The sequence below is a fragment of the Fusarium tjaetaba genome, assembly GCF_013396195.1.
Source record: "Fusarium tjaetaba strain NRRL 66243 chromosome Unknown NRRL66243_c0000348, whole genome shotgun sequence".
NCBI lineage: Eukaryota > Fungi > Ascomycota > Sordariomycetes > Hypocreales > Nectriaceae > Fusarium > Fusarium tjaetaba.
The window spans coordinates 61,690-83,168 of record NW_023501544.1 but is presented as its reverse complement, the minus strand read 5'-3'; the positions used below and the strand labels follow the sequence as shown (position 1 = coordinate 83,168).

General features: G+C 48.1%; 8 protein-coding genes across 8 annotated transcripts; 1 reads left to right on the top strand and 7 right to left on the bottom strand.

The window, feature by feature from the left end:
- Positions 1 to 441: 441 nt before the first annotated feature.
- FTJAE_12619 (uncharacterized protein) lies at positions 442 to 1,968 on the top strand (the record flags this gene model as incomplete). The annotated part of the gene is made up of 1 exon (XM_037345684.1): positions 442 to 1,968. The coding sequence occupies one exon, from the start codon at positions 442 to 444 to the stop codon at positions 1,966 to 1,968; it is 1,527 nt and encodes a 508-aa protein (XP_037200365.1).
- Positions 1,969 to 3,789: 1,821 nt separating this feature from the next.
- Positions 3,790 to 4,236, bottom strand: FTJAE_12618 (uncharacterized protein; the record flags this gene model as incomplete). The annotated part of the gene is made up of 3 exons (XM_037345683.1): positions 3,790 to 3,929; positions 3,980 to 4,095; positions 4,145 to 4,236. The coding sequence occupies 3 exons, from the start codon at positions 4,234 to 4,236 to the stop codon at positions 3,790 to 3,792; spliced, it is 348 nt and encodes a 115-aa protein (XP_037200364.1).
- Positions 4,237 to 4,615: 379 nt separating this feature from the next.
- On the bottom strand, positions 4,616 to 6,338 carry FTJAE_12617 (uncharacterized protein; the record flags this gene model as incomplete). The annotated part of the gene is made up of 4 exons (XM_037345682.1): positions 4,616 to 4,972; positions 5,021 to 5,916; positions 5,962 to 6,261; positions 6,314 to 6,338. 4 exons carry the CDS (start codon positions 6,336 to 6,338, stop codon positions 4,616 to 4,618), a joined length of 1,578 nt encoding a protein of 525 aa, XP_037200363.1.
- Positions 6,339 to 8,405: 2,067 nt separating this feature from the next.
- On the bottom strand, positions 8,406 to 11,857 carry FTJAE_12616 (major facilitator superfamily transporter; the record flags this gene model as incomplete). Its single annotated transcript, XM_037345681.1, has 6 exons — positions 8,406 to 8,866; positions 9,228 to 9,377; positions 9,761 to 9,786; positions 9,986 to 11,145; positions 11,235 to 11,637; positions 11,688 to 11,857. 6 exons carry the CDS (start codon positions 11,855 to 11,857, stop codon positions 8,406 to 8,408), a joined length of 2,370 nt encoding a protein of 789 aa, XP_037200362.1.
- A 2,106-nt stretch (positions 11,858 to 13,963) lies between these two features.
- On the bottom strand, positions 13,964 to 15,743 carry FTJAE_12615 (het-domain protein; the record flags this gene model as incomplete). Its single annotated transcript, XM_037345680.1, has 2 exons — positions 13,964 to 14,591; positions 14,656 to 15,743. 2 exons carry the CDS (start codon positions 15,741 to 15,743, stop codon positions 13,964 to 13,966), a joined length of 1,716 nt encoding a protein of 571 aa, XP_037200361.1.
- A 1,123-nt stretch (positions 15,744 to 16,866) lies between these two features.
- On the bottom strand, positions 16,867 to 17,616 carry FTJAE_12614 (transcriptional regulator; the record flags this gene model as incomplete). Its single annotated transcript, XM_037345679.1, has 1 exon — positions 16,867 to 17,616. One exon carries the CDS (start codon positions 17,614 to 17,616, stop codon positions 16,867 to 16,869), a length of 750 nt encoding a protein of 249 aa, XP_037200360.1.
- Positions 17,617 to 18,097: 481 nt separating this feature from the next.
- Positions 18,098 to 18,637, bottom strand: FTJAE_12613 (gnat family protein acetyltransferase; the record flags this gene model as incomplete). Its single annotated transcript, XM_037345678.1, has 1 exon — positions 18,098 to 18,637. One exon carries the CDS (start codon positions 18,635 to 18,637, stop codon positions 18,098 to 18,100), a length of 540 nt encoding a protein of 179 aa, XP_037200359.1.
- A 676-nt stretch (positions 18,638 to 19,313) lies between these two features.
- Positions 19,314 to 21,117, bottom strand: FTJAE_12612 (c6 finger; the record flags this gene model as incomplete). Its single annotated transcript, XM_037345677.1, has 6 exons — positions 19,314 to 19,331; positions 19,412 to 19,808; positions 19,861 to 19,938; positions 19,984 to 20,865; positions 20,911 to 21,006; positions 21,062 to 21,117. The coding sequence occupies 6 exons, from the start codon at positions 21,115 to 21,117 to the stop codon at positions 19,314 to 19,316; spliced, it is 1,527 nt and encodes a 508-aa protein (XP_037200358.1).
- Between the last annotated feature and the right edge of the window lie 362 nt (positions 21,118 to 21,479).

Below are 21,479 nucleotides of genomic sequence, written 5' to 3'. Positions count from 1 at the left end.
ATGGTGTGTTTTTCTTGTCATACATGAGGAACACGCTGAATCTGTAATTGGTTGTGGAAGGGACCGGTGTGAAAAGCTGCATATGCATGAGATATTCGTGGTGTGAAACCATCGGACCTAATCTTCCTGGCGAAGAAGCCTAAAGCGATTTCCCCTCTCCAAGGGATCTAGGACTAATGTCAGATGAGTTAGATTGGTCTCAGTAGTGAGGGGATGGGATTGTGATCGGAATGCGCTGCTCCGGCCGGAGCTGCACCGACGTGCTAGTGAGACCATTCTCCGCAGCCACGCCCAAGTCATGACGTCTTCCAATTGACTTTTTTTCACAACGCGTTTTCGAGCTGTATCCTCGATAGCTATAGCTCTATAGCTTTGTGAAGCTCATGATTGTCAATTGGATATTGCTACGATTCAATTGTGAGAGTTTACATCCCATTCATAATGGGGAAGTCAAATCATGCTCTGGAGAGCTCTCGAGCGATTGAATTCGCCAAGAACCTGGCTCTCTTCCTCCTCAGCTTCATATTCCTACCAACAAACGCCCTCTTTGCATTGGGTGCTTATCTCTTGGACCGGTTCACTTCCAAATCCTCACAACCTCAACCTCAAAATGATGGCAATAATCTGGACAAAGTGACCGTCTTGGTTACAGGCGTGAACATGGCGAAGGGCCTCTCTCTCGCACGAATGTTTCATCGCCGAGGCCATCGCGTCATAGGCGCAGATTCTCATTCCCTTTCACCCGGTCGCGTATCCTTCGCAATCGACGCGTACTATCGTCTGCCACCACCTTCAGACCCTTCAAAAACGAGCATGAATGATCCGTATCTCAATCGTATTGTCGAGATCATTCACCATGAAGACGTTGATCTTTGGGTTTCTGTCTCGGACGTCAATGCGGCTGTAGAAGACGCTGCGGTTCGGGAGATCATCGAAGCTCGTACGAATGCTAAGGCGATTCAGTTTGGTGTTGAGGATATTCGGAGACTTCATGAGAAGGATGCTTTTATCGAGCATACCAAGACCCTTGGTCTGACAGTTCCGTTGACGGAGGCTGTTGAGGATAAAGAAGATGTTATTAATTTCCTTCAAAGAAACTGTGGTTTGGAACATAAGCATGGCGCGAGACAATATCTTGTCAAACCTGTTGGCGTAGATGATGTCGCGCGCTTTGCAATGCCTCTACTTCCTCTTCCCTCCGAGGAAGCTACCCTCGCACGCATCGACTCTATTCCTTTCGACACCGCCCAATGCAGCTTTATCATACAAGAGTACATCACAGGTCCCGAGTTTTGTACTCACGCGCTCATCATTCGCGGTCGCGTCTGCGCGTTTGTCGCATGTCGTTCTGCTGATGTTCTCATGCATTACTCAGCTCTTCCTCTTGATTCACCGCTGAGCAGGGCTATGCTTGACTTTACACTGAAGCAAGCTGAAGAGGGTGGTGAAAACTTCACGGGTCATATGAGCTTTGACTTTTTGATCAATGAGGAAGATGAAGATGCTGTCAAGTCCGGTGTTGAGAAAGAGGTGACGATATATCCCATTGAGTGCAATCCGAGGGTTCACACCGCTACTGTTCTGTTCAACAACACACCCGAGATCGTTGATGAGTATCTCTCCATTCTTACCCCATCTGCACCAAGGCCTTTGACAAAGCCACCTGTGTCGCCTACCAATCCCCAGCAGTACTACTGGGTCGGTCAGGATTTTGTCGAACTTGTTCTGTATCCCTTCTATCTCACTCTCTTTCGAGGCACAATGAGTCTGTCAGATATCCAAAAGTCCATTCGGGCTTTTGTACAGCATATCATCTACTGGAAAGATGGGACCTTTGAGTCTTGGGATCCTCTTCCTTGGCTGTGGATGATGCATGTTTATTGGCCTGTTCAGTTTGGTTGGTACATGTCGACGGGCACTGTGTGGACAAAGGTCAATGTCAGTACTGGAAAGGCGTTCAAGGGTTAGGTTGTTGCAAAGATGTGTTGCTGTTGAAGCGTATATGAACGTGCGGGGCTGCGGTTTACTTGGCTATGAAGGTATGATGAATGACTAGTGATAGCGTAGGTAGTTAAATAGAGATATGAAGCTTTATGTATGAGAAATGTGTGCACATGTAATCTAGCACCATAGCCATGCGCGATACGTATAGTTCATTGCGCTACGTCACCGTGCCTCAAGTGTTGCCTTTCTGCACGCAACTCGACGCTATTATGAACCATAACCTTGGACAATAACCAACTCACGAATTATCTTTTAACGTATTTCCTTGTAATAAACCCATTTGTAGCAACAGGCAAACCTCTACTCTTGCTTTCCCGCCAATGTCACCCCAAATCCGGACGCAGGGATCAACACCCCACCATCTGATAAGCCAGGTGTATATACACGCCAGAGTGGTATCCCTATCGTGAAATCCCAGCCCAGCCCAGGTGTTCACAGACCATCCCCCATGATTTAGGCTGTGTCCCAAAACGTCGACGCTCTGCATGTCATGTGTTCCCCCGGATATTAGGCCAGGGGGCAATGCTTGATCTGCATCCCGTACACCCTCTCGCCGCGATGCACTCCTGGTACCCGGTGGCTGTTTTCCAGATCCTTGGTGCTCATAGTATGGTTGCATCCCGTTTTGCTTGAGCTGTCACGGCAGTTCTAGCGTCGTTGAGGGATGGCCCCTTGTCCACGTGGCTGGGTGAGTCTGTGCGATCTGTCACCTGCGAGGCATCGCGACGTTTCTGTGCCGTAGCATTTTGGCACTGTGCCATGGTATACTGTCTGCCATACCCCAGGTCCTTCTAGAATCTTCCTCAGAATCTCCCTTCTCGGTATGACTGGCTTGTTATGTGAAAGTGGCACTGTCTTGGTGCTTAGTCGACACAACTACGTTTCATACTCTTATCTCTTTCACATGCTTGCATAGTACTTATGTATCGATTAACCTATACCTCATATCTTAAATTGATGCCACTGTTCTTTCATTAGACTTATTTGTTATGTATTACACGGCTTGGAACGGCCCGCAGCTCATGTTTTTGATATCTTGCCACGAATAGTTGAACAAGGTTTGGACAGCCAATACTAAGGGTCGTCGACTACAAATATGTTATTAGGAAATAGAAAGGGTTTTTAGAGCTCATGTGGCAACACAAATTGGTTTGAAAGTTAGAATCCTAAGCAATCGCTGCATTCAAAGACGCTGTCTGGTTTGCACATACTAAGTAAACTACGAAAACTGCGCTTTGTGGTCACTGGGTTTTACCTTAATATTCCCATTTAGAACGAGAATTCTCTGCTACAACTGAGGAAGTATTTATTACTCTCCCCTGTCTCTGAGGGCGGTTAGCATGACGTCGGGCTCAAGGACCAAGCCACCGTTAAGAAACGCTCTTCAACTGATCAAATAGGTTGGAACTACACTGCCGACAAAGTTTACCCCAAGATCATCTGTGTATCGGGATTTAACTCTCAACACATTGGAAACTCAATCGATCGTCACTTGCTCCTATGCTGCTATGCCACTTAGGTACACGCGCTATCGCAAATCGTGATATATCCCTAGAATGCACATTCAGCTCGGCCCAACTGCTTCAATACTCGTAAACATACCAAATCCTTTCCCGGGTGGTCTCTACAGTCACTCGCAAGCGGAAAGTACCGTTTCACAGACCATAAAAAGGTCACTGGATTATAGTTGAACACGAGTTTAGCATCTGGCGCTTCTTGGCGGTATATATCCAGGGTTTCTGGCTATTTTTAGCAACTACTCTTCACTTTGATAGGCAAGGAGTATTACTGACCTTCAAAAAGCGTGATGACTTCTGAAATCTGAGATCCTCTGACCCCAAAGCCAACTCCGGCAACGTTCCAGTGGACGTCTTTCATATGCTTACTCATTTCGGTGCCAGGTATCTCGGGACCTCTCCAGACCGCTGTTCACTGCTCAGTAACGCAAACGGGCTACTTATCACGATGATCGTACCTCTCACGTTGTATCCCGCCTCCCTTAGCTGGCGCGTGTGGTTGAAGATCTGGGCCTCAACAAGCGCAGCATCATAGCCTTGCTGCGTAACATACGTATGCCGACCAGGCAAGCCGCTTCACGCATTGTTAGTAAATATCTCATCAATAATCTGGATGCACTCACGTGTAGAAAACATTAACTTCCCCGCATCCTGGTAGGGTCGTCACGGAGCTAAAGATAGACCCAAGTGAGAGGAGAGATTGTGAGACAAGCATTTCGAAGATTGACGAATGCGCCAGTAAACTTCACCACCTAGCCTGTGTATTTATATGTTGGTACCGCTGGTGTCACCGCCAAACTACAGCTGAAGCCACTTCATGTTTTGATTCGTCTCATCTCAGACATGTTACAAACTGGTCATCTCGTATTGGTTGCGACGTAGCTGTGGCTTTTTGTCCGCGCGTTTTGTGTATCACGATGATTGGACGACGAGGTTCTTAAGGCAAACTCGGCTTCTTAGTGGGATCGAAATTGGCGCTGCACAAGCGTCAATTGAGAGATCTTACTCACAATATCTTAATAGCTCTTTTAGAAATAGCAGAGAACCTCAGTAGTTAAGCTTCGTATTAAAATCCAGCGTGAAATGACGCTGTGCTATGTGTCTGAGATATTGACAAGCAAAGAATCAGAAAAGAACTGATCTAGAAACGGCTCTCCATAAATATCCTCCAGATCAAATAAATTATGCGAAGAATTCTCCATCGGCTCGTTATCCTCATCGCTGTTAATCGGATGTATAAACTTGGTCGCGACCTTGATCGTAGCGCTCGTCGCAGCATAAGTCCCGCCAGCTTTGCATAAGCCAGCCCAGTCTCGGCCTGACATGGCGGGATCAAGAAGCTCCCACATCATATCCGGTTCAAACTGAATAGTTGCGCTACTGGACTCATCATCTTGTGGCGATTGTCGCTTCTTTTTCGCTTTAATGTTGAGCGTGCGTAGAATCTCGACCTACAACGCTGTTAGTATAGCCCAGTGCTTGGGTTTTGGGAAACTCACCTTTTCAGCAATATGAGGCCACTTCCGCGATAAATGCTCCAAAAACGTCTCGCAAATACTCAAATTCTCCTTCGCCTTCTCCGAAACCTTCCTATCCCTCGCAAACTGAAATATCCACAGTATCGAAACACATCCCGCAACAGCCTGTCCAACCAAAGGATCATTGACCTCAAACTGTCTATCCGCACACATGCTCACAAGTTTGGAAACCCACTCAGCATGGAACAAAGCCTGATCAACGGTATTCTGAAGAAAAGAGCGTGGTTGAAAATTCCGACCTGCGCGACGAAGAGCGACGAGTTGGACGAAGGGGTTGTTGAGGATGGCTTGGGTAGCGTGCATCATCACTTGGAATAGTACCCATGGGGCCCAGTATTCTCTGTTTTCGCTGAGCTCAGAGGGGGGTTGGTCAGGGAAAGGGGCGTTGCGGATGAGATGGCGGTGGGAGGTGATGTTTTCGAGTTCGTATAGCTTGACGGTGAGTTGATTGTGTCTTGAGGTTGCTAGCCATGGATATTCGTTTGCTCCGTTGCGGATGTCGCGGAGGTAAGAAATGATACTGCCCCAGACGGAGATGTAGCCGAGACAGGTTGCGACAATTCCTACGTCTTGGACGTTTGCTTCGTATGCATCCGTCAAGTCGGCGCAATATGTCTTCATGCCATGCAGAGTCGTTGGTCGCGGTACGCTCTTGGGATAATTCGGTGCGTGGGCTACTTCGAAGAGAGTGTTACAGTGGGGAGTAAAGGTGCTTTCTAGAATGGCGATGCTCCAGTGACACCTTGAGATCGCATCATCAGACTGTCGCGATCCGCTGACCTTTGAGTCTGAGAGACGAAGCGACTCTAGCTTTGCAGCCATACCTATCATCATCCAGGCCCGAGAAGACTTTCCAGCTGACCTTGTTTAGCGAAAAGCAATTAACATGGGAACAAACGTACCGATATGGTCACACAAAGCAAGCAGACACAAAGCCTGCATCACCTCCAAATGCACAAGCCCTTCGGCCGCCATATCAACGATTACACTCCTCGCCGACGTGGTATAATACTCAATAGCCTTCCCTTCCAATCCATAGTAGAAATTATGACTTGTGTAATGAAGTGACAAAGCAAGGAAGCTCCACCGGAGGTACTGAGGTAATGTCCCGATCTTCAACAGGAGACGCTTCGGATCAAACAGCGGAAGTGGTTGAAAGTAGAGCTTCTCGCGGTAGGCGTTCACAAAGTCTGTTAGGAGGTCTGGCGGTGGTTCAGGGTTTGCTGGTGACCTATTCTTGTCAGTAATCCCTACAGACCCGGGAGATATGGCGCACCATGAGGAGGTTGCGGAGAGGATAGCTGTTATCGGAGGTAATTGCGGATGTATACGTGGTGAATTTGCATGAATATTCCATGCGTTGACATCTTGGCTTTGATGCCTATTCCCAAAGCTTTGACTTCGACTCAATTAGCTAGGAGAGTAACTCGATCCAAGAACTTACTCTAACTCATGACTCGATGCAGTCGGAGATACACTAGCATGCTGCGCTTTGAGAGGTCTGCTTTTCTATATCAGCTCTCTCGGCCATCTGAGCCTTCCGCACAGTGACTAACAAGGTCCGAGCGAAGGATCTTCGATTACTGCTGACATGAATCCTAGGGAGATAGGTACACGTCTGATTCGCCATTCGGCAATGCGAACAGCCCGGTTTCTCAGCAGGACATTTAATCTTCTTCTCCCTATCCCATCGTCAGTATCACATCTTTATCGCGACTGGTCATTAACGTACCGACAGCGCTCACAAGAGCGCCTTACACGCGGTTCACCTGTAGTTCTCGGCATTTGACCAAAACTCGCTACGCGCAAATGTTCGGAATTCCGGTCAGCTCAGTTTTCTGGGGTAGGCTTTGAGTATCTTAAGCTCAAATTCCGGGGGCAGACTAAAAGTGATGGAGGAGAAAAGCTTCGGCCGGCGTCATGAAGATCGGAGAATGGAAACCCCACAAAGTATCACTGGGAATCGGTGTGATTCGTCGGTCGGAAAATGGCAGAGAGATAAGATGGCCGAATGGAGAATGTGGAGTATTTATGCCGTGTCACTTGATCGGGATGGATACCGATGCGGACTAAGACCGGGTTTGTGAGCCGGTCAACAGATAAGATTGCAGTATCAACGACTACAGCGCCTCAATTCGATTAATCATCTGTGAGCTGTAGTCTGCTATGGAGAAGCAAACCAGCCGTACTAATTCTCAAACCTCCCGTGTTCTCTCATCTTTACCATTCCGATGAGCCATTCTGATTCTTCATCCACGCCGCAAAACCCTCATCGTCAGGCCACTTCCTCGGCGCATTACAAATTTTACAATCCGGATCATGCTGGTAAACAGTCGTCGGCAGTGTTTTCTTGACCTCAGTGCAGACCCCGTTCCGTTTGAATCCGTCGCATAGCCATATCTTGTAAGTTTGCGTCATGATTAACCGCTGGCAGGTCTTGCACAGCCAGGTCTCTTGTCTTTCTTGACACATTTTGAGGAGATTTAGTGTTACTAATCGCGATAGGATACGTTAGCGAAGAAGTTGGTTTAATTCCTTTCAGGCTTTAATCCGAGGTTCAATAAAGGGTTTGGAGGAATTGAGAGGGAGGAGAGGATGTATTTATACTTTTGGAGGGACGGTGATGCTGTCTGTGTCTTGGGACGAAAGCTGTTATTATCACTGTCTTTGGATGCACTGAAAGAATTGCATTCTTTATTACGTCTTGGTAAATTCGCATGTTCACTGACCCAAGGCGTCACCAGTCTGTTGTTCACTGCCAAAAGCACGTAGCAAATCTGTCGCTTCTTTGTCTTCTCGCCTAAACTCGCATAGCACGATCGAGGCCAATCAGAGACGTCTTCTCATGAACTAGAAGTTGGCATCACTGACTTCCCTGCTTGAACTTTTAATCCTCACATACTGGCGTAGCATACATCATGCCCCATTATGCTGCGTAATATTGACATGGCAGGCGATGTATCTGAGTGCATCACGTTCGACTGGTTTAGCATGCATCACCGATTTTTATCGCATCATTCTTCTATTGGACTCTTGTAGCCTGTAGGCACGAGAGATTTTCACATGTGAAGACGCTATCGGTAGACTCTTCGCGGTGGGCGAATACTTGCAACGAAACGAAACGATGGACATATTCCCTATCAACCATTGTTCTGTATCAGGCGCCCTCTTCACAATCTTTTTATACCCGATTACTTCAATAACCTATGTTCCATTCAACGTCGCCGTTCAGCATTCACCCATCCTCCACTGTGAGACTACTCTGATCCAAGGACAGCCTGCAACAGCAGTATCGCTCAAAGCCAGTACCCAAACCTTGACTCACGCCGCCAGCTTAGGCCCCCAATCACAGTCGGTCACTCCAGGCGTAGAATCGAGATAATGGTACAAGAGTCAAGCCTCTTGCAGTCGGCACGCCAGCGCTCGTTTGCGCGTCCCGCACCTCACTGCTCTCCCTATCCTCTATCTCAACATCAGAATCTGTATCTTGGGTCCCCCATCGATCCGCTGCAGGGAGCGGAGGAGAGCTTGTAAATTCTGAAGCTCCAAGAAACGGAGAAGACCTGGTAGGTTCTGACGCTCCAAGGAACGGTGAGGACCTAGTAGCCTCAGATGGTACATCCTCCATTTCGATTGTCGCGACCGCTTTACCCTTCCCCTTATTTAACACTGGAAGGGAATAAGGCTCGCTATCGCTGGAAGCAGGTGAATCGGTCGACTCGGGTGAGTCATATGGCAGTTCATCGTCTTCAAAACTTCGCTTGGGCAAGTACTCGAGACTTTCCCAGACACTCTCATCCGCTCTGGCTAGTGAATCAGGCAACTAGCCCTTCATATCGACTTGGGCTCTCTTGGGTAGTGTCGTCGTGTAATCCTCTTCTGGAACCCCCGTGTTCATTATTTGCTCCCTCAGCTTTTGTACCCTCTTTCGTTTAAGCTGTACTTCTGTCTCTGTTCGACCTTTGTCCGCAAGGAGGGTTTCGAGTTCATTGTCGGCCTTTTTCTTTTGCTTGCGGAGACTGCAATACCAGCAGGCGTGCGATCCGACCCAGGACCAGTATCTGTTGTAAGGCCGGACTCTGCGCTGACATATGAAGCCGTCCTTGGGATAGGGTATTTGACGGCCTCTTTTCTTGCGGTCCGCCTTTTCGTCCTTGGTCATACATACTGGGGGCTTGCCGTTGCATACTTGATGGGTCACCACGTGGATGATGACTCTCGAGTTGCAGTCTTCGCACCGCTTTTCGTAGCTTGACTTCTGACACATATTGATCGAGTTCGGGGTACAGATCGTTGATGATGTTGGTCGCAAGCGGTGCTGTGGATGTTTGGTTGCAGCAGGGAATGATGGAGAAGGTTCTTGAGTCGGCGTTGAGGATGCAGTCCAAGGCGTAAGTGTCGCGCGCTCAGTCAATAGTGAAAGTGTCGCTGGTGACGAAGATGGATATTTTATAGCGGTGGCAGAATCTGTGCATATGGTGATGATGGATTTAATGGATGTATGAATTAAATGGAGACGGGGGGAGAACATTGTCTTTTTCAACTGAGGGTGACCGGCGGGTGATGGAAGTCGCAATAGGTGAGTGCGTTGGATGAAGGAAGGTGTATCATTCAGGTACCGCGAAGACTGCGACTGCCAGGAGCTTTGAATCACACAACAGCCAGACTCGATGGCACGAAGGCAAAGAATCAATTACCTACATGACGAGTAAATCTCCTCGTAAGACCTGAAGCATGTGGCCTCATCACAATTCGGGTGTCATTAATCACTGCCAATCTTCGGTGCACATCCCAATTAATTGATCAAGTATAAGTACGGTAAGTTTGACTATGGACAATAAGAACAGGTCGTAGGTATCATGCAATCTCGTCTCCAACATCACTCATAAACATCCCCATCACAGCTCAACCATCACCATTTCTTACTCTCGGTGCGTAGTTCCAGCATGCTCCTCCTTATAATGTCCCAATCCACCATCAGTGACACCCGATGGCCTGGCAAGCGTCTCATCATCACTCGACGCCGCAGGAACAGCAGTCTCGAGATCCGTACCAGCCTGCTTCCTAATCCTTGCCATCTCCTCAGGAGGGGGAGGAACCCACTTGGCACTCTTGATAGGGTTCACCTTCTCCAGATACATGGTATCAATCTCCTCAAGAGTACGTCCCTGTCCTTCGATGACGAAGAAGTAGACGAGCAGACCACCGAGGACGTTACATCCCGCAAAGACGTATCCGTAGCGGAAGTCGATGTCTTTCGTGATGAAAGGCGTGAAGAAAGCGAGGAGGAAATTCCAGAGCCAGTTGCTAGCTGTCGAGAGAGCCATGCCCTTGGCGCGATATCGCGAGGGGAAGATCTCAGCCATGATGGTCCAAATCATAGGACCCCAAGTGGTAGCGAAGCCCAGAATGAAGAGACATGCAAAGACAATCATAGCAATACCCGCACCCTGCGTCTTGGTAGGATCATCACGATTAAGAGAGAAATGACCAACAGATGCAAAGACAAGGAAGCAGATAAACATCCAAGTACTTCCCGCAATAAGCGACTTGCGCCGACCATAGTGCTCAACGATATACAATCCAATAAACGTAACCAGGAAATTAATCGTGTTCAGAATAATCTGCGTCTTGTAGCTGTTGATAGACACAGACTGAAAGATTGTAGTTCCGTAATAAAAGAAGTAATTCGCACCAGTGAGCTGCTGAAACATCTGAAGCGACATTCCGATAAAGATACGATAAGCCATGCGGGGCGCCTTAAACATGCCGACGAATTCCTGCACGGGGTTCTGCTTGACGTGGCTCTCGGCGCGGAGCTTGGACTCGATCTCTTCCATTTGGGTATGGATCGCCCAGTGATTTGGCGTCGCGCCGTAGACTTTGCAGAGCGTGTCGCGCGCACGATCGACTCTGCCGTTGCGGTAGTCGAAACGGGGCGTGTCGGGGAGGAAGAGGATTCCAATGCCGAGAATGAGGGTGAAGACCCAGCCGACGCCGATGACGATGCGCCAGCAGGCTGAGCTGTTGGGATGGTGCGTTACAGTGCCGTAGTTGAAGCACGCAGCCAAGAAAATACCCATCGTCTAGCAAAATTGTCAGTGCAATCCTTGACAACTTTTCTCCACAGATCGTCGGAACAGGAAACTTGGCATGCCAAGAATATGTCACTTACAATAAAGAGCTGATAGCAGCAAACCATTGCGCCTCGAATCCACGGCGGTGCAGTCTCGCCCTGGAACATAGGAACGAGCAGAGACAAAGCGCCGACTCCGAGACCAGCGACCCATCGGCCCATCATGATCTGTACCCAATCCCTGTCTGAGGAAATCTGGATGACGAAGCCAATAGCAATCATCCACGTCCAGCCGGAGATACTGTACTTTCTACCAATGCGGTCTGCCACAGGCGCTGCGATGAGTGCGCCCATGAGCGTGCCGATGGAGAGGAGCGCGACGATGAGACCCGAGCGGACGGTGCTAAATGCTTTTTCTCCCTTGCTGTTTGTCTGGGCGAAACGGTCGAGAAAGTCTGGCATCTCGAGGAAGCCTGAGATTTGACCTGTATCATAGCCAAAGCTGTTCCCGTTAGTTAAAGTGATATTTGGGATCTGGGGAAGACGACTTACAGAAGACCACCCATAGAGACAAATGTAGCTAGGAGAAAAGATCGGGGCGTGATGCGAGGCAAAGGCGAGTAATCAAGACCAGCGAGAGATCTCCTCGCACCAGCCTCTTTTCCCTTTTCAGAGTTTGGATTCTGGTCATCGAAATGAACAGTGAGGAAGGACGGCGCCATGATGGGCAGTCAAACTGTATCTCTACAGTGTATATAATAGTATGTAGTAGTGATGATCCAAAGTCAATTGGTGATTGAGTTACTCGACATAACAGAGGGTGTCGAGGATTTAAATACACACTGCTCAAGAATGACGTTATAAACCAAAAGTGCGATACTTCGTGATGTCAGGCCTGAAAAACAGGCGTCCAATGAGCCGCACTCCGATGCCCAATCCTAGACTGTCATGGTCTCGAGACCACGAAATCGGTCCGTCCCATTTATTTTGCTTCTACCAGTTCTGTGGGGTTAAACAAGGGGAATGGCACAATAATTGGGTAATGGGGTGAATACTGGGTAACGGGGTACCACCTCCACGGGGTTGTAAAGCTGGGGAAAGCCCGAGACCTTCACCTCATGGCATCGAAGGAACGGTGATTGTTTGGTATGACGATATGGCTTTTGGGGATTTTGTAGTGGCTGCAAAATTAACTGAAACGGCCTGTAATGCAATTACTCTCAGTACTTCTGATTGGGGGAAATGTCCCCGTGATGGCTTGGATGACAGTTTTGGTTGGAAGCGTTAGTGAGGCTAACCCCTGTTCAGTACTATTCTGGATTTGGTTGACCATCAAAACATGACGACACCCGAGGGATCCGGAGAGACTCATGAGATTTGATTCAATGAGCATCAGTTCATGACATTCGCAGTCAAGATTGACTCTGGCTCAAAGTCAATCCACTTGTAATACAACACATCTCTACACTCAGATCTCGCCGTTAAACTCCTCTGTAAGACATTGAAGAATCGCCCAGCCGTCAAAATCTCTTGTCTTGCCTGCCAAGCCCCGTTTGCCGATCTCCCATACGAATCTTGGCATGCGAAGCAATGACGCCAATCTCTTTCCCCGACGATCTCATCCATTCTGACCGTAGAATGCCCAGGTACCACGACACTTCCAAGAACTTCTAGATACTGTACCTCAAACATTACCCGCTCTTCGTCTCCGACCGGCCCTGCCTCGGCCGAAAGCACTTTTATCTTTTTCTTATTTCTCCATACCCCGTGTTCCCCCATTTCTCCATGGTCAACTGTATCTGTTAAACTGTCATGGGATGTGGGATGCATGTTTCCTTCAGCCGCGTCCGGATATCCGGTATTCCCAGCGCCACTGCGTCATAGGCAATCTTGTCCTGTCAACAGTGTTAAAGAACTGTAAAGAATTTCCCCAGAAAACCAGTTTTATGCTGGTTATTTACCTAAAGCGTAACTTAATTCCACGTGCTTCCCCAATCCACAGCACGTTTATCTAAGCAACCGTTTGCATTCATTTCCCTCGAGTCAATAACCCATTGTTCTGGTATACATACTGCGTCATGTCATTGTCGGGGAATTTAATTTGCTAGCGCGGTATGCCGCTTTTCTTACCCTACACAAATTCACTTCGTGTTCGCATCGTGGTGTACCTGAATGCCGAGCCATCCGTAGGGCTGTCAGCTTTATGAAGAATTCTTCAATGAGAGGTTGAAGAGTGTATCACTTGACGATCTGCGTTTTTCATGGTATGATAAAAGGGCCGACAGCGACGCGTAACATCGAAAGTCCACGGTCGGCTTCACGATACCAACAGAATGGGGATGTTATTGGAGCGGTTGGGAGCCCATGGGGCCCCATAGTCGGAAATATACGGTTATTGAGGTTTGCATTCGTGACAAGCTTATCTTGTGCTCTTTGACAGTGCCGAGGTAAGTTGCCGGGTTGTTCGGTGATTAGATAAAGTCGATGATGCTGGAAGTGCCCATCACGATCGGAAAAATTGGAGTCGAGGTTTGGCAACAAATGAAACACAAATATGATATCTCAACATCGCAAATCTCTTTTCAATTATGTTCCCATCGCGACTCAACCTTTTGTCAGTTTTTTGAGTCGAACATGCAAACTCTGCAACAGACTCATGACCATCTCACCCTGCCGAAGCCAGAGGAGCTCGACACGTAAATCCCTTCAATTTGGCCGCCCACTTACCATGTAGGGACTGATAGTCGAGGCATCATCAGCATATTAACGCCCTGAAAGTTTACTCGCCTGTATGTTATCACTAAGATATTCATTGGCCACTTCTACCACTATACTAATGTAACTTCTTGTACATGTGCGTCGTCAAAAAATGCAGGCGGAGCCTCTGTGGGCTTGAATAACTCTTTGAGGCTTTCTTCATCCATTGGCTCATCTAAACAGCTCAGATGAGTAGTACCAAAAGGAATGAATGGCTCGGACCGTGGTCTAGCCATATAGCCTGCTCCCAGTCGACGAAATACGGTATCGTCCTTATGACGCTCTTCCCGCAGTAACAAGACAAAATCATCCATGTCTGCAATGCTATCATTAACGTTGACGGCAAAAAGCCGGAGCAGAAATAATCGATCTTGACCATAGTCGATTTGCGTGTTGTCGAGATACAACAACAACCCAGGTGGCTCCCCATTTTCAGAGCCTTGTCTGGTATCGAATGTGTTGTCACCATCAAGGAAAGGCAAACTGGGATTTGTAGGAGACCGGAGCTTAACACCTTTAAGCGAACCTGATACTGTAAGCTCCGCTCTTTTCAATGACGAAGCATAAGGAAGTCCCTTCCAGTCACAATCAAAGTGAACAAGCTGGACTTCGTTGTCCTCTTCCAGCCCAATTGTATCATCAGCCAGGTCGTCGTACAAGTTACGGATGTGCTTGTTCTTGGATGAGAACCAGGTCCAGCTTGGGATGCTTACAGGCTTGTTAGCTTTGACAACGACATGAAAATCTTGTATATCCGACTTACCCTTTGAAATTATCATTGTCATAGCAATGCTTCTTTTCCCTCGGGGTGTAGCTGTACCAGGCTAGATCAATCCAAAGAGTCCCTTCCCAAAGACCTAGCATGGGCCGTTGAAGCGATATGTGCTCATAGTGGCCGATCAAGCCAGCCATAGCAGTTATCCTATCACTATCGAAACTGAGGGGACGGGCGCTAAATTCAGTCACCCACCTAGACCAAGGGAATGGCCTCTTAGGTGCATAAGAAGAGCGCCATTCACTCACACGTTCCACTCGGGTAGGGAGCCTCGCCCCTTTATCATGGATGTTGCCATCCTCTGAGGACAGTCCATCCGTACATTGATAGAACATCTGGGTATTGGTAAAATGAATGAGTCGAGTCGATAGAATCTGCTCTTGAAGGACCCATGCTCTCTTGCTGAGTGGTCCGTCAAGTATCGCTGCTCTTGAAGCTACTGGATGACGAACCAAGCAGCTCTTAGGGAGCCTTTTCTCGAATTCCGGTGGGAATAACTCAGGGGATAAGTGCACAACTTTCGCGGGGGTTTGGGAGTCCAGAAACAACCCTCCATTTGCGTCCGGTGACGAGGAAGCCGCTATAGTGAGATGGCTTCCTCTGTAGACATCGGCCATTTTGGATGCCTCAGTCGCCCAATCATGATCATCATCCTGTATAATGCAGAGAGAGTCAATCCAAATAAATCCTATACCAATCGCTCTGGTTACTGTAATGGCGTCTTGGAAGGTTTTTGGAAGAGAATGAAACGAGATATGTGTCATCTTCTGGTGGACGTTCTCCCGAGTAGTGCGAGCTGCGTGATTGGTACTTGAGCCCCAGCAATGGCTCAAAGCTGTGTATTTGATGTGTTCCAACTGGGGAAGGCTGGCTGTACTGACTAGTCTGAGATCTCCATTGTCTGCACCCGTATGAAGCGCAAGAAACCGTGCTGGACGCAGAACTTCTGGCACATGACACTGTCCATGAACAGTCAAGCAAGTGCCAAGCCAGTCCTTAATTGTCTCAACTCTTGCCTTGAATTTGATGTGATCCGTAGCCCAGATAGCTCGTTCTGCAATCCACGCTGAGGTCATATTGCGTTAGTGCGCCAGTCAATAGTGCTGTGCCAGGAACTTGCCGTGTGGCTGAGCAAAGACAATCCAAGGCGACCACCTAGGATCATTCCCACGCCTGCTGGATGGGTGGTGGTATTCAAATTTTGACAAAGGAACTAGGCGAGCTAGACTTGTGTTGAATGAATCATAGTGCCCATATTGGCCTGATTTATACATGTTGTCAAAAAGGTAGAAGTCGCTGTTCCTGTTGTAAACAGGCAGTGGGAGTGTTTCTGCGTTTTCCCAATTCGACGTATGCTCTGCCCATGGAAGGAGACGAGTAGCACCTCGACGCCTCATGGCAAAACTGGTGTCGAAATGGTCTTCAGCGTAGTCGATGATCGAATTTTCGCGAAGGATGGGAAGCATCAATGAGCATAGCTCGCAAGAAAGTGCAGATTTTTGTAGCTCAGAAATGGAGTCGTAATGCTGAAACCTGTGTAAAATTAGTTTATCATAGTCCCAAACCTTTTCATATTCCAAAGAAGAGTAAGGGTCCAAGTTCAAGGCGCCTTTTAGATCCCGACGAGCGTCGGCATCCAGGAAGAAGTATAAAATAGAGCGCTGACAAACCCCACAATACGACATCTTGAAGAGTTTATATCCCCTAGTCAGTAGCTATGCTAGTTTAGATTAGTTATAAAAAGATTATAGATGTCAGAATTAGGTGAGACCGTGAGAGTGACCCATGGTATGATAATGAGAAGAGGGGTAACGACGTGGTCGGTTTCTATAGGTTCGCAAGATGAATATGCAGCAATGGTATCCTTGGCCAGTAAAACTCCGCTGGCTGATTACAAGTATTTATGTAACTAAGCCTTGCTTGCATTCAATGTTCCTTTTTTCTCAGGATGGAGTTATGACTTATGTTGCCTTGATGCTACTCTTCTCCTAGTTGATTTACTTACATGGAATGTGTATATGGTTTGATAATCCGAAGGCAATGATTAGTCCTGCAATAAAACTATTAACATTCTCGCCCGAACAAGCTACCAAGGTATTGATCAGTACTTCATCCCGAGTATATAAAAAGCTCGAGTCAAGTATTGCTGCATTGACGTTACGTTTAGAGACGCTCATTAGCTTTCCACGTCCCTTGGGATCACTTCTTCTGATCCTTAAACTCCCCACGCTCCTTAACAACCCGTGCGACCTCATCACCAACCTCTGTCCCTAACCCTTTAAACCCCTGAATAACACCCTCCCTATCCCTCTGCCCCATCTCCTGACTCATCTTAAACTTGCCCTCCAACTTAGTAACTTCAATCTCGATCCCGATAATATTCCTCTTCAACAGCTCAACATACTTCTCCGGTGCATCAGAAACCTTCCACTGGCTCTCAGCCGTATACCCCATCGCGCCCCTCTCATTATGATCCGTAAGATCACTAATCGCCCTCCCCAGAAACGAAGACGTCTCCTCGTTATTCTCATAGTAAATCCTCGCTTTTCCATAAACCTGCGCCGCGGCGTAATTCCACGTCGGCACCACCTTTCCATTCGCTGGTTTCGTCTCGGTGTAGAACTTGGGGGTGACGTAGTGGTGAGCTGGCTTTGTGAAGATTACTAGGACTTCGTCTTCGAGATAGCTTTTTAGAGAGGGGTTGGAGGTGCAGTGTTCGATCATGGCTTTGCTTTGAGGGTTTTGACGAGCCAGGTGACCGCGGAGACGACCGAGTTCTGTTTCACTGGATTCATCTTTTACGTCGAGAAGGAAGGGGATGTGACTGCTTTGGAGGAAGGAGTGGGTTTGGGATTTTATGCCGGTTGTGAGCATTCCGAGGGGGTTTTCGTGGATGAGGCGGCGAAGGACACGGAGGTCTGCTTCAGCATGGGCGGCGCGGATATACATGGTTGATGTGTACAGTGTTGGGTGTTATGTATTACTGCAGTAATTTCTTTTGAAAGAGAGTAATTAAAGTCTTTATGCCCACGTAGAATGAACGGACATCGCAAGTAATAAAGGTTTGGCGGAGGAGGCGGCCCGCCACTGTGAGAGGGCGTCGCTCACATCAACCGGGCCGGTCTGGATTGGCGAATCACAGGCACAGTCAATCTAAGCAAGGTCTAGAGCGAGGAGTTTGTCATTGGCCATTCACCTAGCGTTATCGGACCTGCTTCCGAAGGTCAAAAACTCCTAGATGCGAGTTTCATCAATTAAGTCTGATTATCTCGGTGTTCACAGCCGAGCAGGGTTGAGAGACATGTTCTGTAGGTTAAAGATTAGAAAGAAGTCAATTAGTCTGTCATTCGCCTGTCTATCTCATTGCTATGTCTACGATCCAACGCCAATTTCAACTTATCCATGATTCATCATCCCGTGCATTTTGCATCTATAAGCTCTTGACCATGATATGATCAGTTTGAACAATAGATCCAATAGTAAAGTCGTGATCTCCGACCTGCTTATAACCCCATTTCTCATACGCCCTTATCGCCCTGGGATTCTCCTCCCAAACACCAAGCCACAAATTCTTAAACCCCTGCTCCTTTGCCATGCTCTCAATAGCCTTCTCCAAAGCCTTTCCGACACCAGCGCCATGAGAAATAGGATGTACGTAGATCCGTTGCAGTTCGACGGTCTTTTCCATGTTTTCTACACAGGGCTCACTGCTTCCCCGGGTGAGATATGCGAAGCCGAGGAAATCATCGTCGAAGTTTGTGGCGATGATAATGTCTTTGTTGGGGTCATTGAGGTCGTTGACGATTGAGGTTTCTGTGTAAGAGTCTCCAAGGAAAGCATCGAGTTCGTGGGGTTCCACGGAATGGCCGAATGTTATTGAGAAGACGTGTGCGCCTAGCTCTGCGATGCGAGGGGCATCAGTGAGTGTTGCAGGCTTGATGATGACTTCTTTGTGATCTTTGGCAGTCATGATGAGATGAATTGGCGCAACGCAGCTAAGGATAACGATTGAGTAATAAATACGTGTAGCAGGGGTAGATGTTGGCGGTGAGTGGATCTGCAGATTTCGGATCTCAAAAGTTAGGCTTGGCTGGGCGGCTTAAAATACTTGAATAGTTCCAATTCAGATAAACTCCCCGAGCCAAATTTTGTTGAACCGTGCAGATCTGAACGAGTGGCTTCTGGAAAGATCTCGCCACAGTCCTCGGCCCTGCTCCCGAGGATGACTAGCGCGCGCCCTTGATGTCAAAAAATGGATGGACCTCGCCCTTTGAATTGACCATTTCCGGGACCGGATATGCATAGTTGGACCATGACACCAAATTGGGTAAATTTATGCTGTTTTCTATGGAGTCGAGTCTCATCCCGTGTCGATGCATTTTGTTCGGAGGGCGCGTAGAATTACAACCATCTGCTCTATACTCGAACCTGGAAACGCCCATCTTTCGCAGATCCTTATTCCCTTGTCTTGTAATTGGTTGAGGTCTGGGACTCTGAGGGCATCTAGTCTTGAGAAGGCCGCGAATGAGAGGAGTAATACTACTGCCATGGTCCTGGATCTCTTAGCAACTGTCGTTATATAGGTGGTGTCGACATACCCGTGTAAAAGATTCTCCAAGGACGCAGTTGGTGCGTGCACTGCGAATTCAACCGAATTGAGGTATCTACGACAGTGTACTAGACATTGCCGCGCATTCTCAAGCGTAGCGGGATTAGGTTGTGTTCCTGGTGCAAGAGCACAAACCTGATACAGAAAAGGCCTGTAGATAATATCACCTGTAGTATGATATCGAATAGTGACCATGGTATCATCAATGCCTATCGGTGGAATCTCCAAGTTTGGCCGGATGCTGTGAGGGAGGAGATGATACCATGCTCCAAGCTGACGGTTCAACTCGTGAGCTAGATTTGGGAGGCTTGACTGCGTTTCTTCAGAGTTATCGGCTGGGTTGTCGCCCGTACCAGGTTCAGCTTCTGCGTAGAGGACGTAGTGGATGCGATTCAAGAGTCGTCGGGACGAGAGATCGGCGAGCCAGCGGTGCATGTAAGGTTCGGAGGGACCATCGGACCGTGGATAGGGGAGTTTGTCGACGATCTTTTCGATGCCACTGCGAGGGAGATGATGCTCTGCCAAAATATCACTGACGATAGTTAGACAAAACCTTGACATCAGGTTCGGAACCGGCGACTAACCATTCAAGCACGAGAATGGCCCAAAAGACTCGCAGAATTGACTGGTCCTGCGAACCATCTCGCAGCAACTTCTCAGATCTAAAATGTCAGTACACCTCTCAATCCCATTATAGCTATACGCACCTTATCCAATAATGCTGCACATCAGTCGATGCCATATGCACCAACCTCCACGCAAGCAACGGCCGCGACAAATAGCTATAATACAGCGCAGCGAGATACAACGCCTGCGGCAAAAGCGGATCCCCACCAAACGAGCACAACGACTCTGTGAGTAGCAATCTCACAGCGGGTGTGAAGAACTTTACCCCAGGACTCCAACTCGCATCCATACGATTTGGTGTTTCAGCCGCGACAGAGCCTAGGGCGAGAACAACGAGGACCAGGGAGGAGGGGAGATCAGGTCGTGCGCCGTGGTCAACGGTTCTGTCGTATAGATCGTAGAAAGATCGTTGGTCAAGAATTGGATGGAAGCGATGGACGAGTTGGAAGTAGTTTCTGACGAGATGGTCTGTTTCGTTGGGTGATAATGTCGGTAGGTCGATTTGACTCGCTGGTTCGGCATTCAGTCTCAATCCTTCGGGTATTGGCCTTCTTAACTCAATATGGAGGAAAAGATCGGAAGGATAATGGCCAAGCAGTGCTTTAGCGGGCGCAGACCTGAGTAAGTTCCCTGTTGTGGACGAATGAGACAGTGGAATGTCCATTGTCGTGTTGAAGACATTGTTATTAGCGAATTGAGACAACGATGTTTGCGTCCCAGGTCCTGTTGAGTGGACTGATGAAGCAGGTACTATTCCATCTTCAGGACTGATGGGTTCGTTGTGTCGTGTTACAGGATATGTGGCATACGGTGTTGAGGCTGGATAAGGAGTCGATGCTGGGAACGGTGTCGAAATGGGACTCCGATCTCGCTGCCGAGCTATAGCAGACTGAAAGGTTGACTCCAGAGATTCAAGACGATCAAAGATCTCATCCACGCGATCAACAGGGATTGCAATACGTCTACCAAATTAGCCTTACATAGCAACTTGGGACTGTGAAACTCACTTTGACTCATTTCCTTCATCGCGATACTCGCACTCGGAGTTATTCGCCTCTTCGCAGAGGGTACAAACAGGCTGTCTGCCATCACATTTCCTCTTCCTGCACCAATTAGTACCCCTAACAGTCTAAGGCTTCATTAGCAGTATTGACACACCTCTTTCTACAGTAATTGCAGGCTTTGGCGGCTCGCTTCCGCTTCGCAGATTCCATGCCTGCCTGTTTTGTGTGTCACACTGGCAAATCTTTGCCGCGGGGCGGATGTCTGGCGGAGTCGGCGGCTGGGCCTCCGCCTTTGTGAGGGGTGGAAGAACTTTGTGCCGTATCAGTTGAACCCGATGATAAGAAAGATCCAACGCCAGTTCGTGTTATCTTATCGATAAGTGACTGGAAGAACTTCTGTCCAGCAAATCCAGCTACCCTGAGCTTGTTCATTCATTCATCCCATTCACAGATCAAAATAACACCAAATCCCATTTTTTCAGCTTGACTCTATGGTAAAATTGAGTCTTGGCTTGCAAATACATTCAATTTCTACGTAGTCTTGGGAAATTATACGTTTAATTCGTGTAGTG